Source organism: Conger conger, chromosome 17 (assembly GCF_963514075.1).
Source record: "Conger conger chromosome 17, fConCon1.1, whole genome shotgun sequence".
Classification (NCBI taxonomy): Eukaryota; Metazoa; Chordata; class Actinopteri; order Anguilliformes; family Congridae; genus Conger; species Conger conger.
The window spans coordinates 34,237,467-34,257,234 of NC_083776.1; the positions used below are offsets into that span (position 1 = coordinate 34,237,467).

At 40.7% G+C, this 19,768-nt stretch overlaps 1 protein-coding gene across 2 annotated transcripts in view; it reads left to right on the forward strand.

Annotated features, from left to right (window-relative positions):
• The window catches only part of nlgn4xa (neuroligin 4 X-linked a), a 74,613-nt gene extending 57,811 nt beyond the window's left edge, over positions 1-16,802 (forward strand). For both annotated transcript variants that reach the window (XM_061226486.1, XM_061226487.1), the window contains exons 5-6: positions 45-834; positions 13,769-16,802. In XM_061226486.1, coding sequence (XP_061082470.1) covers positions 45-834; positions 13,769-14,621 — 1,643 coding nt within the window. In that variant the 3' untranslated portion in view covers positions 14,622-16,802. The remainder of the gene's footprint in view (positions 1-44; positions 835-13,768) is intronic.
• The last annotated feature ends 2,966 nt before the right edge of the window (positions 16,803-19,768 follow it).

Consider the following 19,768-nt stretch of genomic DNA (forward strand, 5'->3'; position numbering starts at 1 on the left):
ATGTAATATCAGGCTTCATTTTAATGTCTAATTCTGTTTGTCAGATCTTTTTCAGAAAGCCATTATCCAGAGTGGGACAGCGCTGTCCAGCTGGGCAGTCAACTACCAGCCAGCCAAATACACCCGTATGCTGGCCGAGAAGGTTGGCTGCAACATGCTGGACACCACCGACTTGGTGGAGTGCCTGCAGAACAAGAACTACAAGGAGCTCATCGAGCAGAACATCACTCCCGCGAAGTATCACATCGCCTTCGGGCCCGTCATCGACGGGGACGTGATCCCGGACGACCCGCAGATCCTGATGGAGCAGGGCGAGTTCCTCAACTACGACATCATGCTGGGCGTCAACCAGGGGGAGGGATTTAAGTTTGTGGACGGCATTGTGGACAGCGAGGACGGCGTGTCCGCCAATGACTTCGATTTCGCCGTTTCCGACTTCGTGGATCACCTGTACGGGTACCCAGAGGGGAAGGACACCCTCCGGGAGACCATTAAGTTCATGTACACGGACTGGGCCGACAAGGAGAACCCAGAGACCCGCAGGAAGACGCTGGTGGCGCTTTTCACGGACCACCAGTGGGTGGCGCCAGCCGTGGCCACAGCTGACCTGCACGCTCAGTACGGCTCGCCAACTTACTTTTACGCCTTCTACCACCACTGCCAAAGCGACATGAAGCCCAGCTGGGCCGACTCGGCGCATGGAGACGAGGTCCCCTATGTGTTTGGGATCCCCATGATCGGGCCTACGGACCTCTTCAACTGCAACTTCTCCAAGAATGACGTCATGCTGAGTGCTGTCGTCATGACCTACTGGACCAACTTTGCCAAAACCGGGTAGGTTCCACTTATTAATAAAGGGAATGAAAACTGGCTATTGAATGCATATTATAATGCATAATGGTGGGACATGTCCAAAATGTGTTTCGCATATCTTGATTGTATACTATAGATGCTAGCGTTGTAGTGTCATCACACAGATTAATGTAGAATCACAGGACCCAATTAATGATGTGTTGATTTGCATGTTTTCTGTTCACAACTTGGAGGTCAGAAATCAGAGCAAATCTTTGCAACCTGAGAGCCATGAAAATCCATTAATAGCTGAAGAAGACACTTCTGACAGGCCTAAAATGCCTTCTCTCCAACAGTTGTAAGTGCATCAATGGGTTGATTGACAGCTCTATCAGTTTACAGCTTAGCTGCTCTTCTCCTTGGTGAATGAATTCACTTTCTCAGAGAGCTTCACTATCACCTTGCCTTGTTCAAGATATGAGCTGAGAAGGTTCTAGCAAGAACTTTCACAACTTTTTAAATAATTTCAAATTACTTCTCTCTTATGATTGCAAAATAACTGCATGTTGAATTGATATTTTTGTCCTCACTTGGTGGTGACCTTACTGTAAGTTGTACCTTGAAAGATAAGCAACTAAAACAGATTCAGAGCATGAAATATGTGCTTCTTTAAAGTCACCTCATATTAAAAAACACTCCAGTCTGATATCCACGGAAGTCCTACAGACAAGATTGAAGATAATGGAAAACGCAAACAGGTCACTGCCTTGCCTTATTGAAGTTTCCCACCATCTAAAAATAATGTAAAATCTAAAAAAGGAAAAGGCTGCCTTACTGCTGGAGCATCCCCAGACGTATAACAGCTGCCACGGACGGGCGGGGCGTGGTGGGGGGGGGTTTGAGGGCTGTAAACACCCTTTATTTAATTAATACCCTTTCAGACAATCCGTTTCAGATAAGTTATTTTTCAACATGTAACAACTTATTTGTGGCCAATAGTACGGTCCAGATATCTGATGTGACTGTGGCCCAGACAATAATGCAGATGTAATCCAGGCGATCAAAATATGATTTAGTGGCTGATACTAATGTAATCATTTGCTGGAACAACTCAAATCAGGGCACACACCAGATGGTAAGGCACAGAAGTGTAAAACGTTTACATGACAAAGCTCATAAAATTGAATCAAAGACAAATGAAGAGGGTTAAGAAAGGCGAGGGTAGATACATTACTCATTGAAGACTATACCTCTATTATCTGTCTGATAGTCACTCTGCAGAATCACTGCAGACCCAAACAAAAACTATAAGCTGACGAATACTTTGTAAGAGGCCAAATCTGCATTGAGAATACAACTTGTTCCATGAGCTGTTGAAAGCAGTGTGCTATCTTCTAAAAGATATTCAGAAATAAGGCCTATAGCCTTTCTGAATAACATCTTCTCTGAATGGATAATGTTACCTGATAACACAGGCACAAATAATATACATCAGTATATTAACAGGCAGGATACAAATCAAAGCACACTTTCACTGACTACAAAGACTCATAGGCCCCATCAAACATGAAGAATGCGCTAAGGACTATGTAGTCAGTCCCAATTAGCAAAGAAGAACATAGTTCTCTCATTCAAAAGAATGAGGGATGGAGTAATTTCATAACCAGAGTAACAATAAATCAAACAACAAAGGTGCTGGCATCTTGTTTTGCCCCAAATGCATCAAAAGCAGGTCAATAACCTTCAGTCTTCTGACATTCCTGTCAATGTAGGACTATGTCCTAATGCAGGAAACACAAAAAGCAGTAGAAGATATTCCCGTGAGGCAAATTCTTTCCTCAGATGAAAGAAGTAAGCTTCCACAGTCCTTCAAACGGAGTTAAACACAGTGTTTTTGATGAGGACTGGGTGTTTACGGCAGATTTGATGCACCTTTCGGCTGGTGTGTGAAAGGCAGCTCTGTGTGACAGCTGTTCCGGTGGGAATGATTTTGCTGCCTTTTAGTGTTGTCCACAGGAGGTGGGAGAGTTAGAAATCTCCTAAAACATTCACTTTTTTGACAAGTTGAGGTTTCTGGAGTATAATAACCTCAGTGCAGCAACTCAACAGAGGGATGACTTATGCTCAGCTACAGCTCACTGCAAAGAAAAGAAAAACATGACAGCGAAGTAGCTTTATGGCAAGTGCGTGTTGGATGAGCGAGTCAAAGTATCTGCCCTTGCTGGACCCACCAAGCTGACCTTTTCCACTACTGTAGCTCTGAAGGCTACACGATAAATACATGGCCCATGTTCAAAATCAGAAAATATATAAATCGATATAGAAAGCATACAAATTGATAAGCCAGTGCTATATTCACCACCCATTCCAAAGACAAACGTTGATCAACTCCAGGACCCAGTGATTCAATTTCAGTTAAAGCAGTTACCATTGGTGTGCAGCTGTTAATCCTCAAGATGTTTATATTATTTCAAATATATGAGAAGAGATATTGTGACTGCTCTGTATATATTTTGAATTCTTTCAACACTATTTGACCTCATTTTATGCAATCTGTGACCTGCAAACACTTATTAGTCTGCATTTGATAGCATCTCTGTGTTAATGGCGATCTATGGACGTTGAAAATCAAAGGCGCATTTCCGTACAGAAGATGAAAGATCTGGTAATTATGGGAGCAAACAGAGCATACAGTAATTGGCTTCCATTATAGGTTTGTTATTGGGAGAGTTGTTGATTAATGGTGCATTAATGTTAATGGTAAGAAAAGCATGTGGGCTAGCCATCTTCTCTTTAATCTGTACTCCACCAGCTGAATGGTGCAGCTGGAGCAGGCAAACCAGGGAAGTGCTGTTGAGCAACAGTGTGGTGAATATCTGACCAAACATAACACTCCATCGCTACACTGAAAGTCATTGCATCGGCAGGTGTGCCGTTATGCCATAATTATGACCACACACACAGTATGTACACAGAGAGTCCTCAGAGAGGCTGCGATTGAGTGTAAATCTTGATTCTATAATCACACAGCACAGACTGAGAATGAGAAGGCCTGTAACGTGTTGGGTAGATTTTTGTTTTTTTTCGTAGCAGCTGAGGAGCTGTGCGCAGTATGTCTTGCTTCGCTGTGCATGGAATAGCCATCTTACTGCAGGCCTGCTGGGACAGTCAGGTCTTATCCCAACAGATCCTCCCATTAGTCACAATATTTGCAATATCACTTGTCCTTCATGTTAGACTGCAATGTTTTTATCACAAAATCAAGGACATTACTGTATGGTTGAGAGAATTACTGACAAAAAAAAGATATGGTCTCTCTCTCAAAAACATCAAAAACATTAATACCTGAATAAAATAATATTTACGCATTAATAAAACATTCTGACAGACCAGAAATTGTAAGGGCTTGATTGTTTTCTTTATTGTTGAAAACATTTGACTAAAAAGCCACATTTATGTACATTTTTATTTTGGGTTATAAGACACATTCTTTCAACTAGTGATGCAATCACAATTTAGTGGCTGAACATTTTGACGTGCCATCGCACATTTAAGTTATATTTTGCCTCATTTTGTAGTGGTGTATATCAGTGATTATAAACCTTTTTGCTAACACTGCTCTCCCTCCCCACCTATCTCAAAACAGAAAATAATATTGCATTATAACAAATAAAAATAGTTAATGCGCAAAACTGCATCATCCAAGTCAGTACTGAACTGCTTTTTCTCTCTCTTCTTCAATTATGAAAGGCTACTACTGTGTTATTTTCTCATTATGGTTAAAACATTTTTATTCATCATGTGGATTTTCTTAATTACAGATAGAGCTCATAATATGGCTATTAGATAATTACACAGCATAACTGATAAATACGTGGTGATTTAATGCATATGATATATGGTAATAGACAAACGAGGATTGTTGCTCCATTCAAAAACCAGCACACTTATTGTTCATTTATTAATCTGTTACAAAATTCACTTTATATCATGCAGTTGCAGTATCTGCTACATCATTTGAGGTACTGTGAGCTGAAGCTTTTAAAGCATTTTGGCAAAAATATTAATCGATACAAAACAAAAACACCTCTCCAGGAATTTGTCACCTGCTCCCTGATACCAGCGAGTGGGCAGAGATCTCCCGCAAATTGACAATCTGCTCCAAACATGGAAGTGAAGTTTAAAAATATCCATTATCCCATCGCAAATTGACTAACTGTAGCGAATTAAGGAATCAGTGTGCAGGGAAATCCCCCAGATTGCGTTTTCATTTGCAGGGGAAAACATTTGATGACATTTGCAGCCCCACCAATTCTTTTTACTCGCACTGCCCAGAAAACTGGTGGCATTTAGGCACAGTCTGGAGCCCTGACACCTTCTTTGATATACTCTCGATATTGCCTCATGTGTGGATTTATGGCTTCTTCAATTTGAAGGACCTTGAAAGGACTTTGAAGCCCTTGAAATTGTGGCATGGGTACGTGTGGGAACCCTGCCTATCACAAGAACAGGACACTCTGTCTGCATAGTCGGGCCAGCCAGGGGAATCAATGATAAGGGTCCCCTTTATGCCCATCACCCCAGCTGGCCAGCTCCCAACACCTCATTAGAGTACAGTTCCAGACTGCAAGGTGTCAGGGCACATGTTTCTGTTCTGACCATGGGCCAAGTGTCACTCATCGTCTCTGGACTGTCAATGATGGTGCTGCTTTCAAGGCCATGGCCTGCCATTGTGCAGTTCCTTCATTTCAGAAACTTGCAGAATCACAGCAGCCAGGGCATATGAGCACTGAATTGTATGATATTCCACTGGTGTTGAAAGCCTCAGTTACATAGAACTGTTTACAAAAATTAGCTGGACAACTCACGGTCACACCAGAAAAAAAACTTTGTCGTGAAATCTGAAAAATAAAAAAATGCTGTAACTTCTCTGCTTTTGTATGCAACGGTATTGCGAGACCCAAGATGGGAGGCTAAGCTGAAAAAGGTGAAAACGGTTTGGAGAATTATCAATCATTCATTAAGAGCTGTTGCGGTAAAACTCAGGGACGGGATTCAGAGTATAACAGGGCCTCTGTGCTCCGATTCATTCCCTTTTCTGGAGTGAAGCAGATGCTAAAGTGGACGTGGGAATCTGATGGCATTGGGAGCAGGAGCCGGGGCGGGCGGAAGTGGGGGGCTGAGAGGAAACAAGGGGAAAGAGAAGAGGAGAGCCTGCAGGCCCCTACACAGAGACTGCTTGATTACATGGCTATGATAGCTTTGCATTAGTACAATTAGCTCAGACCAAGCAGACGTAATGACACTGCAGAAGTCACAGTAGCTTATGGAAGCATCGCTGGTGGAGGGCCGACACCAGACTTTTATTGGAGAGCTTTTATTGTGGCTTTTAAATACCAAGGTTTGGGCTCATGGTGGCAGGTATCACCTGGAGATGAAAAAGCCGCTTGACATGCAAGAGTCTGACAGACTTACACTATCTGGAAAACACATTATTCTGGTATTGTAAGGCAGTGCTTGTGCCTTTGTACTGAGGGGCAATGGCCTATTTGTTCAGGCCAGTGGTACAGACTGGTACAGATGAGTTTTGGCTAAAGACATAAGAACCGTAAGATGTTATTAATGATGGTAACAGAATTGTCCTCTGGTTATTGGTCTTTGAACCCCAAAGGGAAGTGTCGTAGCTGGAGCATTATCAGTACATAATACAAGCTTTTTCTCTTCAATGAACCGCTATAGAGCTTTGATATTTTGTCAAACAGGCTGATAATTTAAAAATGGTGTGGCTCATGCTATAGTAACTACTTTGCATGTTGACAATATACATGTGTATCTTCCACTCAGGTATCCTTTAAATCTCAAAAATGTAATCTCAATGTAACCTTTATCACTGTTCGACAGATGGATCTCCTTATGGAAATAGCACTCACCAAAATATATTGTAGGCCAACATTTAAATATACATGTACTGGCAAATATATTTAAGAGCAAAAGTGTACATGTGTACTGCACACACACATGCGCACGTACACATATGCGCGCACGCACACACACACGCGCACACGCTGCACCATACAGTGCGGCAGTAATTTGAATATTTGCACATGTATTGTAATGAAGTGTGTTGCATTGCTTTTTTCTGCCATGATTCGATATTTCATTTCAAAATGTTTGCTTATTCAGTTTCCATATGGATCATGTGCTTTGGCTGCCATATTACATCTGGCAAAGCTCCATTTCTCCTGGTCTGTTACTCATACTGCGTCTGTAGCTCTTGGCAGTAGGACCATAAGGGTACAGCCCTTTGAAAATAGTATTTAAATATGTATGCTCATATGGTCTGGCTCTTGTTCTGCATATGGTGAGTGTAAGCATATATGCATGAATGCCATGTCTCCTGATCTGGGACTTTCAGCATCTCATATTGTGTCCTTCAAAATGATAGCATATGAAAGAAAAATATATTTGCACGAGTGTTGTGACTCACATGAACTTCAGGACTTCAGCAATAATGCTAGATCACCATCAAAACTTGCCATAGCAGCCATTTTGTGTCTGTAAACATACTGCATGCTAAGCACGTTGAAAACCTTTTTTGTTGATATTTAATTTATAGAGACTTCAAAGACTGCATACAGGACCATCATGCGATGCCCCTTTGATACGTCTAGTCTAATACCCGGGCTAGCATGGCATTTTGGCCATATCTCTTGCAGGACATGTCCACTGTTCTGTATCAGAACCAAAGAAAATCCGCACCAACCATTGCATTGCAATTTGCAGTTCTCACAAAAATGTTGTGGGAAAAAAAATATTAAAGAATCCTTGGCCACCTGTCAACCAACAGTTTCATCTAAATCAGAGCAAACCTATAGGAGTTATGGTGATTATGGACAGACAGGCACACAGGAGTGATTGCAATAGCCCCTTGTGCAAGCTTCAGCCGCACACAAGTGTAACAAGCACAACTGTTGAAACAGTTACAGGTGCTTGATTTTTAATAAAAAAAGACAAATCTGCTATCAGTTTCCGCTTGTAGTAGGTGCATTTAATCACGGTGGTCTATCACAGAAAGAAAGACCATGCCTTTTGCCTCGAACAGAAAAGAACTGTCAAAAATAGACCATGCTAAAACTGCATTGCTAAAATAATAATTCTTTAAAAATTGGCACAATATGTTGAGTCTTTGATAGAGTGCCTCAAACAGCAACATTACCGTAATGGGAGAAGTAGCCCTCTGTATCAACACTGTTGAGCTGTCAAACATCTGATTTCAACAACTGACTGTAGGCTATGTTAAAGGTACAATAAGTAAGATTTATGTGTTAAAACATTGTTACAAGACCATTGTAAATCCCTTCCTATCATTGAAAAAGGCTCACTGACATGTTGACTCACCCTCTGCCTAGTCCTTAAATTCGGGTTTCAAAATATGCAGTTGACGGGCCGGCACTCTATACCAAAACATCGCGTATAGCTGTACAATAATTCAAGCTCATTGGTTGAAAATTGATTCTAACTGCCACAGCCAATGGCGTTTAAACTTCAACGCGTTCACAGAGAAGGGGAGGGATAAACAGTGTTGTGGTTTGAGCGTGTTTGTTGCTGCAGTTCCTCTCTTGACTGTTAGAAGTCCAAAATTACCTATTGTACCTTTAACAAATAATAGAAAATAAAATAAAAATCAAGAGCAGTTTAGGCAAGGTGAAGCAACTGCGATATCAACTGTAAGGGGTCCGTGACTGTAACGTTTGTTCTGGCACCATTACATTCTGCAAACAAAGGGGCTACTGTGGGATTCTTTCAGTCGAATGCATTTTCTTTATCTGAAAATGTATCTAAAAATAGATTTGTAGGGTATATTAGTATGCAAGGAGTCTTGAGGAAAATGCACCAATGGCACGTTCTTGCTGACAGTTTGATAAGTCCTGTCTTTATTGCATTGCCTTTGTGTATCTGTAGCTTTTACAATCTTTAAGTATAACATGCATCATAATTATTATGATTTAATGAATGTTAGTTATCTGTACAGCCTAATGTACATTACTGTACGAAGTCTGAAAGTACCTATTGTACCTTTAAGGTTGAAAGTTACCATCAAATTATGTGGAACACTGAAAATGGGTGACTTTTCAGAAATGGCAAAAAATAGGGACAGTCACAGAACTAAAAAAATAAATAAAAAAATCACAGATTCCACAACTGGACCAGTCCATGCAGCAAAACGCATTATGCAGGAGGCCATTAATTAATTTACGCGATTCATGTTTTGCAGGATTATCTCCTCTCTTAAACCACATTACAGTGTCAGAAATAGCAATACATGGAATTGGAATTTTAAAGCAATAAAGAAATAGAATTGTGTCAAAATACTTGACAAATATTGTCTTTATCTGATAAAATATATGATTAATGCCTGCTACTTACCTCTGCTAGATCACATTTAACAATTATAGTGCCATTCGTTTTCGTGAAAAAGTTGTAATTCATGTAAGAAATTCACAATAATGAAGACATGGGTGGCAAGAATCATGTTTGTCTTGATGAAATGCAAATGAAACATGGTTTTCCTGACTTTCATTTCTTGGTGTTTAAAACAAGAACCAAATATAACAGTTTTCATCACTGTGTGCGTGTTCATGTGTATACCTGCCTGCACTGGATCAAACTGAACTCTGTGTGTGCGTATTCAGGTGTATACCTGCCTGCACTGATTCAAACTGAGCTCTGTGTGTGCATGTTCAGGTGTATACCTGCCTGCACTGGATCAAACTGAACTCTGTGTGTGCGTGTTCAGGTGTATACCTGCCTGCACTGGATCAAACTGAACTCTGTGTGTGCGTGTTCAGGTGTATACCTGCCTGCACTGGATCAAACTGAACTCTGTGTGTGCGTGTTCAGGTGTATACCTGCCTGCACTGGATCAAACTGAACTCTGTGTGTGCGTGTTCAGGTGTATACCTGCCTGCACTGGATCAAACTGAACTCTGTGTGTGCATGCCAGACATGCCACTGTGTCTACACACCACATGATGGACAGAATTTCAGTGTGTGTATTATACATATAGGCTTATGTGTTGCCCTGGCTGCATGTGGCCTGTGTCTATGTGTCCTCTGATAGTCTCCTTCTGATCATATTGATGGATTATGAAAGTGACCCACAGACTGTGATGCAAAGAAATGTATCTGTTTTGTCTGCCCCCAAATATGCGTTTGTGTGTGTGTGTGAATTTGTGTGTGCGTGCTTGATATCCACAGAGAAACTGAGAGGTGATCTTGAAAATAAATATGTTGAGGGAATCCTTATGGACCAGGAGTAAGGGGGTGTGAGTAAACACAGAGTGCTTTGAATTAGCTTCCTGAATGATTTATTTGGTCCAGAGGCCCTTTTGTGTCTGATTACACTGTGTGGTCTTGGGAAGGCCAGATAGTCTTAAAAAATAATAAACATAAACATACTATAGTAAGTGGCAAGAAGCAGTTATTTCTGCATATTATCAAACCAGTTATACTTCTTTTGGGTTATCATCTATATGAGCAATGATTTTATACTATATCCTATTAAAAATGTCATTTTTCTAATATTTTCATCTGAATTGCGTTTTATTGTACCTCCTGTGAACTTTTTTATGTGCTGTTTTTTGAGGTAGTACATCAATTTTACTTTGAGCACCTACACCATAGAAGTTTGCACAATATATCTGGTTGCGTTTCTCCACATGGGCTTAAATCAAAAACGTATTATTTAGCGCTATGACAATTTTAATAAAACAAGAGAGCACCTGTGAACCGATTTTAAGGTGAATGACATCCCGTCTGAATGACTTCCCCTTTAGATCCAGGATGATATATCTGCACTTGCTATGAGGTTTGAATCCAAAACATTTCAGTCCAGTTCACTAACAACAATGTCAGGGGTTGCTGACCATGGCCAGGGCTTCCTGCTTTTTATCCTCATCTTATCATAACCCACTCTGGTGCAGTCTGTAGGGAGGCTGGCTCCAAAGCCATGTGAGAATCTCAACCAGCGCACCTTTTAACCTGTCATCCCATCCCTCTCTGCGTTACCCTGTTTTATATTTCCAGGAATAAAGCAAAAATACTCTGCTTTAACAAATAATACAAAATGCACTAAAAATCAAGAAGCAGTTTAGGCAAGGTGAGGCAACTGTGTAATCAGCCACTGTAAGGGACTCATGTGGTAAGTTTGAGTCCGTCACGAGGTGTTTGAGTTCTGGCACCATTTCATTCAGCAGACAAAGGGGCTACTGCAGGATTCTTTCAGTCAAATGCATTTTCTTTATCTGAAAATGTATCTAAAAATAGATTTGTAGAGTATATTAGTAGTATGCCGCCTCACAGCAAGGAGGTCCTGGGTTCGAATCCCCGTCGGCCGGGGCCTCTCTGTGCGGAGTTTGCATGTTCTCCCCGTGTCTGCGTGGGTTTCCTCCGGGTACTCCGGTTTCCTCCCACAGTCCAAAGACATGCACGTTAGGCTGATTGGAGAGTCTAAATTGCCCGTAGGTATGAGTGTGTGAGTGAATGGTGTGTGTGCCCTGTGATAGACTGGCGACCTGTCCAGGGTGTATTCCTGCCTTTCGCCCAATGTATGCTGGGATAGGCTCCAGCCCCCCTGCGACCCTGATCAGGATAAGCGGGTTCAGATAATGGATGGATGGATATTAGTATGCAAGGAGTCTTGAGGAAAATGCACCAATGGCACGTTGTTGCTGACAGTTTGATAAGTCCTGTCTTTATTGCCTTTGTGTATCTGTAGCTTTTACAATCTTTAAGTATAACATGCATCATAATTATTATGATTTAATGAATGTTAGTTATCTGTACAGTATAATGTAAATGTAAAAACCTTGTATTTCATAGACAGACACCATAGGAAAATTGGCAATACAAAGCGGACAACAGCTTTCAAGTTGTCATGAAATGCCAGAGGATCATTTGATTAATATACAAAGCCTTCAAAAACCTGTCCAATTGTAAGTGGGTGGCATTTGATTGTGTCTCTGTGTGGGGATAAGTAACATCATGACGAAAGCTATTTCACGCCAGAATCCAATTAAAAAATGACCACACATAAGAGAAAACTCAACACAGTAATTAACAAAAGCCCATATCAAAAACAGAAATAGGGTCTATACTATTACAGATGAGACACCATCACTGGGGAATTACTCATGTGTTGTGATATCTAGCCCAGAATGAATGACATGGCTAACTGGCAGCATTATTTATAGCAGCTCTTATTCATTAATTAGATGGAGTATAAAGCTAATGAAGAACTTTCACTTTATTGGTTGTATGGTAATCTAATCTAATCAATGTTGGCTCAGTAATTATACACAACTGTACATTTATTTGTCAGTAAGCAATGAATGCTGGCATTCTGAAGGACCCGATCAGTTTCCCAAGTGAATATAGATCTAGTTGGCAAGAGAGGATACACCCACAAAAAAGATCATAATCTCTAAAGGCTCACCCCCTGTGGGCAAAAGATTAGGAGAGTTAACATAGGAAGTCGACAAGGTGGTCAGGTACTAGTCGTTAAATTCTGAAAAAATCTAGTCATATTTTAAAACGATTTTCAAAATGCCTGAAAGCTGCTGTGTGGCTTATTACACAGAAAACACATTCCAAACCCCAGATGTGCATGTTTATTTAATTGCCAAAAATAGCTAACAGCACTAGCCCAACAAATTAAATCATTAATGGAATGTTAAAAGTGAATTGAGTGCCATGGTGGTACAAGGTTAAGGCATCAGACCTTGATGCAGACAGCAGTTTGAGGCAGTTGGTCCGGTCCTCACTGTGCAACCGAGTACAGCCGGCACACAAGGGAGCGACATAATTGGGCTGCTGCACCGAGGGTGGGGGGAGGCACTCAGCAGGGGAGGATTGGCAGATACAAAAAGCGTCCCTACTGACCTGGAATCACCTTCCAGAACATGAGGCTATGTGGCTTGAAGAAGGCGTGTTGTGGTCTCCTTCTGGCAGGGGGAGGGGTTGTAGCTGTATTTCCTCAACATGGGTGATTAAAATAAACAGGGTACAGTTGGCAACCAAATTTGTAGAAAAAAATGAAAGGAAGAGGTAGTCTAGTTAGTTCGTCTAGCTAGATAGTCTGCTTTTCATGGTTATGGAACTTCCTTGTGGTTGAGTCGTTGATGTCTCAAATTATTGTTGCGTTCATATTTATATCTTACAAAAAACTGCGAAGTAGTAAAAAAAACGAGAACAGCAGTTTAGATGCTTATCAGCCTCTTATTTGCAAAGAAGGGCTCCAGCCTCCCCCATGCCATGTTCACGGTTTACAACCCCCACCTCGCCACAGACTCAGAGAATATTTCAGAATAGTACAAGGTTCTTCTTTAATTTAAGTCTTCAACCATGCATGTGCAGTAAATTGTTTTTGAGATCTTGACACTTTAAGAGGACTCGTACAAAATAGGTGGCAATTACCCTCTGGGGGGGAGTAGAAAGGGTTAACTAGATAGAAGATGTAAGGGAATGATTGAGTTGCCCTCAGGCGATTGAGTTGGATCGTTGGTCTTCTCTGCAACCGCATATGCTGGTCTTTATACAAATGTAAGGCAATTTTCTGACAAAAGTGCAAGCATCTACGATGGCTCCCTATTGGGAGACGCAGGTTTGTGTTCCGCCTTTCAAGGCTTGGCCTACACGCCTATAACATGTTGCCAACTGTGGCTAACTTACAGCAGTCGAATGCAAACATTTTTTTTTAATTGAACAACTACAATAAATATTAATTCCGAGAGATAAATACAATATTGTGATTTCTCAATTGAACGTCACCATTATTTACCTTAAAGGCAGCATGCAAATCTGCTACTTGTGTGACCCAATAGAGGTAACATGAACATTAATGTGATCATTGGAATGACATCATTTGTATAACAAGTAGCGTAACATGGTTTTGCCTGTTTTTTTCTCTTCATTTTAGAGATCCGAATCAGCCAGTTCCCCAAGATACAAAATTCATCCACACGAAACCGAACCGCTTTGAGGAGGTGGCCTGGTCCAAGTACAACCCCAAGGACCAGCTGTACCTGCACATCGGCCTGAAGCCCAGGGTCAGGGACCACTACCGGGCCACCAAGGTGGCTTTCTGGCTGGAGCTGGTCCCACACCTGCATAACATAAACGAACTCTTCCAGTACGTATCCACAACAACCAAGATCCCTCCGCAGGACACCACGCCCTTCCCCTACACCAAGCGTTTCCCGGGGAAGAACTGGCCCTCCACCACCCGGCACCCCTTCGTCCCCCCGGGCAACACCAAGCAGGTGACGGACCAGCAGAAGACGGGCGAGCCGGACGAGACGGCGGTGATCATCGAGAACAAGCGGGACTACTCCACCGAGCTGAGCGTCACCATCGCGGTGGGAGCCTCCCTCCTCTTCCTCAACATCCTGGCCTTCGCCGCGCTCTACTACAAGAAGGACAAGCGCCGGCACGAGTCCAACCGCCGGCCCAGCCCACAGAGGAACGCCACGGCCAACGACATCGCCCACATCCAGAACGAGGAGATCATGTCCCTGCAGATGAAGCAGCTGGAGCACGACCACGAGTGCGAGTCGCTGCAGGCGCACGACACGCTCCGCCTCACCTGCCCGCCCGACTACACGCTCACCCTCCGCCGCTCGCCGGACGACATCCCGCTCATGACCCCCAACACCATCACCATGATCCCCAACTCTCTGGCCGCCATGCAGCCCATGCACACCTTCAACACCTTCAGCGGCAGCCAGAACAGTACTAACCTCCCCCACGGACACTCCACCACACGGGTATAGCTCTGCCCCCCCCCCGACACGATCAGCCAGCCTCCACCCAGGAAGGGCCGGAGCAGGGCAAGGGGCTTGCTGGGGTGGCTTAGGTGGGCAGAGGGGGATTTCAATCACAACTCTTATTTAGGAGAATAAAACAAATAAAAACAATAAAGAAAAAAATATATATTGAGTTAACTTTCCCCCTACTGAGACTGATCACAGAAGATACTATTTTGTTACTGAGCCTTCTTGAAATATATATTGGAGTTGAACTCAACTTAACTGTGAAATGTGAAAAGTGAATGTCACTATAGTAATACTGCATTCAGACATAAACGTCTGAAAGGATCAAATTAAGTTCCTTGAAAAAACACAGACTGAACATTTTTTCCACTTCCCAAACACTGGTACAGTATAGAAGACAAAAGCATAAAGTATATTTCTGTGTGTAGCAAGTGATAAGGTAACAAAAAGCTTTGTATGTGCCATACATTGTATGCCAAGAACAACCAACAAGGATTATCTTGTACGTGAAAAGGTTTTCTAAATGAGAGACAAATGATTTGATTTGAAGGGACTATGCAGATGAAATGGCGGAGAATCTGGACATAAAAGCAGTCAGTTTTTTTTTCCCCAGCCTGAATTGTATTTATGAAACTTTGTAAAAACGGAAAACTATGTAAATAGTTGTGAGTAAAACATACTAAAACAAAACAAACAAAATAGCTTTTATTGTTGTTTTGAGTTGAAATGACTTTTATGAGGCTTGTGCTTTCAGTTGTGTGTAAATATGTTGGTCATATAATTTTTACAAAAAAAAAAAAAAAGATCATCTTCATTTTCAATGGAAAAAGAAAAAAAAACTTTTTTGAGAGCATATATCCTACAGATTATCATAGTGGATCATGACCTTCATTTCTGCCAACACTTGCATGTTTGAGTATTTCTTTACAACTGCATTGGAAGTGTACCGTCTTAATTGGGGGTTGATCACTGATCATTTGAATGGTGGTTTATATATATGAGTGGCAAAATGTCGGGGGAACCTAAGGAAAATGCTTGGCCGATGGAAATTTGTTTAGTCCTTTAGCTAAATTGAAGGAAAAGATAATAATAAATAAATAAAAAACATACCAAAATACTGTTACAGGCAAGGCACCACTGACAAACAGAAGAAGGCCCCAAGTGCTACAAAACCACACTCACAAAGTGAACACGTGGTAAAATGGTCGCCCTGGACCAGAGCCTGATCCCGAGGCCATTTATAAAGCCCAACAATTAGGAAAATGTCAGCTGTTTGGCAATGAGCCAAGGCTGCTACCATGCGTGTGAGTGGGACTGATGCTGTTTTCTGGCCCACCTGAAGTTGTGGAGGACCGTGCACCGATACAGGAGCAGAGAGATAGAGCTGCAGGTGCCACACCCTTCTTGGTGCCACTACATTATATAAATATATATATATATATTTTGTGTATGTACTGTATGTGTGTGTGATCATCAATGAACCCCATATATAAAGACTTGTTTTCATGCTTCTCCATACTTTGCCGCTTTAGTATGGTTTATTATATACATATATATGTTTCTTATTATTTTTCTTTTAGCAACCTACACACTGCCTCAGCTTCAGAAGTGACCAGCATTGCATAATTTAGAACAGGGCAGTGGGCATTGACACTTTGATTAACATTAGATGGATATGTTTGTAATGAAATATCTGTTATATATTTCAAATTTGCTAGCAATATGTAAGGTACTGTGCCAAGCTAGTGATACTTTGGGTTAAAAGGAAAGTAAATAAGATTAAATAACAGTCATCACCATGACAATGAAGATGGTAATGGAGATGGTAATTCAAATCATAATAGTACTAAAAATAACCATTAACCCAATCACTTTATTTTATCTTTCTTTCTGTTTGTTGTTTGTAAGTATGCATCCTTTTTAAAAGAAGGGACATGACAAAGGTTAAAGAAAGAAAATCACCATGGATGATTATGATGTTACTTTAAACACAGGAGGTACGTATCCTGGCCTTTGATTCTTTAGCTGTCAAGGCACGCAGGGTTTCAATGTAGGATATTACATTGTATTGTCTCATTTTGTTTGCAGTTTTTGCCTTAAGTGATAGATGATATTTCTGGCTGTACACCTGTATAAAATTTTTCTGCTGCATTTTTAATAAAATATCACAATATTTTCTAACATTGGTTTTAAGTTTGTATCATCTCTGTATTGTGTTACATTATACGGTGTGCCTGTGTATTTCAGAAAAACAGATTGAATGTCGCATCAAATATCAGTGCAGGTCATATCTAGTATCTGAAATGTGCTCCGTGGTTAAAATCCAGACCATGCCAGTTGCCCAGGGTTGACTTATGATTGGCTGTACCATGCATAAGGCAGGGTATTCACCACACCACCCCACCCCAACCCAACCCCACCACGCAATAGTGATTCTGCAGTATCAAGCACCTGCTATATGCCTACAGTATCCTGGCTACACTGTGTAGTGAAATGATGCAGTGGCTGGCTGAGAGTTCTTCGGTGGAATACTTTTCATTTATTTATTTTTTAATGAAGGCAGTTTCTAAAAACACTTTTTAAAATCATCAACTACGAACAAGAGTTATTGCAGCTTCACAAAGTACGCCAAAATACCAACTTGGGCCTGAATGAAACTGGTTTCCCATCGGGGGAAACATGAAGGGGGAAAGGTTTGTGTAGAACAGGTTTGTGGAGAGGGAGGTGCGAAAGCAGACTAGATGACAGTGGTAAATTATAGGGTAAAAAAGAACAAAGATGGGAATGAATCAGTAGGGACAATACTGGATAGTGGTCATCAGTTATTTATACGTGTCTAAAACATCAGAGGATAGCATTGGTCTTGATGCATAAGGGGATAGCCTTCCAATTATTTGTGTGTGGGAGAAGGATCTGCAACCATTGTTGTTATACCATGTACAGTAGTACTGTAGTATAGCATGCTCTTAGATGAAAGTGTTAGAGTTGCACAAAAATCCTCTTTAAACAGGGACTAGTATTCTCCGTTTGTGAGATTAAGGCTTTAATCCAGTCAGAATGTTTATAGTAGCCCCGCTCAGTCCAGCTTCAGTGAACACACATTCCCCGTCCATCAACAGTTGAACATGTGAACTTCAATGTAATTTTAAATACAAAAAAAATACACAATAAGGTTACATGAATTGGCATTAACTAATAGAGTAAACTAACTACTGAGAAGTGAACGGGCACAGCTTTGTTTATGTATTGGTCCATTGTTAATTCATGTTAACAACTACATTAGCAAATGCCAATTAATTGTGGAAGGAAAATAAAACATTTGTTGTTAATACATTTTTTAACTATACGTTTATCCGTATAGTTTGCTAAAGTATAAATATTCATGTAACTCATGTAACTAATACATCAGTTACTTGTACTAGTTACTAGTACAAACATTACATACTAGTTCATACGTAATACATTAGTTAACAAATACATAAACTAACGAAAAGTAAATTTCACGCTTAATAAATGTATAAATCAAGAAACCTTGAACAAACTGAATAACTGATAATGAGAATTCACAAAATGTATTTGTTATTACTGTCACAAACCAGATTGTGGTGTATGAAATGTTCAAGTGATGTTTAGTGATGAGATATCTTTAATTGCCTGCTCTCATTTTCACATATTTTCTATGCAGCAAAAAGATCACCCAGTAATTTGTTTTGGTATGATGAAAATATTATTTTGCATGAAATAGTCTTTGGGAAAAAAAACTCATATTCAATTCCCTTTGCTTACTTCACTCAATCAATTTACATTATTCATTTGTTTAGCTGATGGCCTTGTCTGACTCAGATTTTCCATTCATACCACAGAATATTTCCTGACGCAAACCAGGCAATGTCCCTTGGTCTAAGGTACTTGTGCACTTTGCTAAGTTAACACTAAAGGGATGTACCACCCACTTCAAAACCAGAAGCTTTCCAGGCGGCTCTTGTTGAAGAGGCTGTCAATTAGCAGACCAATCAGGCCTAAAAGGTGTCCTGATGTTACCACATGAACCAGTGGAAAGGCAGCACAGTTATGGTACTTACCAATAAGTAATGTGGCTTTACATGACCATCTTAGCTTGCTATGAGTTTGGAAAGGATCTATCCTAGGTATGGTACAGCCAACGAATGTTGGTACATTATATACTGTTACAGGCAAGGCACCACTGACAAACAGAAGTACAAACAATGGTACAGCCAAATTCATCTTTCAATTTTTAAAATTAAAAATTCAGTAATTAGCAAATCCATGACTATTTTTCAGAGAAACTACTCCAGCAAAATATCTACGATATCTTTTATGTCCCATCAACATGACTATTCCTTAATATTTGAAGCTAGACACATTTTCAACATGTAGATTATTTTCAATAGTAACCAATTTGTATTTCAAAAATATTTTATTTTAACTTCGCTTACACTGTGAATAGCCTCAGTTCAATCAACATTTTATAGACAGGCTTGTGTACTGTATCTGCAGCACTGGCATTTAACTTGAAGTGAAGGACAAACGTTACATTGAAACACAGAAGGGTGATTTACGGTTAAGATTCCTGTGACCACACTCTTCCTCTGGCCACTGAGTTGGCATGGCCTGCACTAATGACCATCTGTCTACGGTTGAAGACGGTCTGTCCCTAGTGGCTGTTTGACCAGCTGTCACCTAAATGGTAAACATTTAAATATTTTTACACTGAAAGCCACCCACTAAAGCTCAATGTTTTCTTCCAAATGTATGTATTATATAATACATATTCAGTTACAATATATATATATAGCTCTTCCAGCTTTGCATTTGATATCCATTGGGCTATACTCTGTCCATGAGAGGTTGGCATTGCTTTAAAAACTATGTCACTCTCTGTGAGGGAATTCATTCTGCGCTACAGACCCCTTGCTTGCTCTCGCATTCAATGTTTATGGAATAAAACTGGCGCCTTAGTGATTTAAAACGAATAAATACATTCTCCTGAAATCCTGGAAAGCTGTGAAGCCTGAATACACTGCAATACTTACACCAGCATATTCGGTTTTGGCATATCGTTTTATTAGTTTTGTGACACCATGCCGTTTTGCCTTATAGCATTAACAAAAGCAGTCATTTGAACG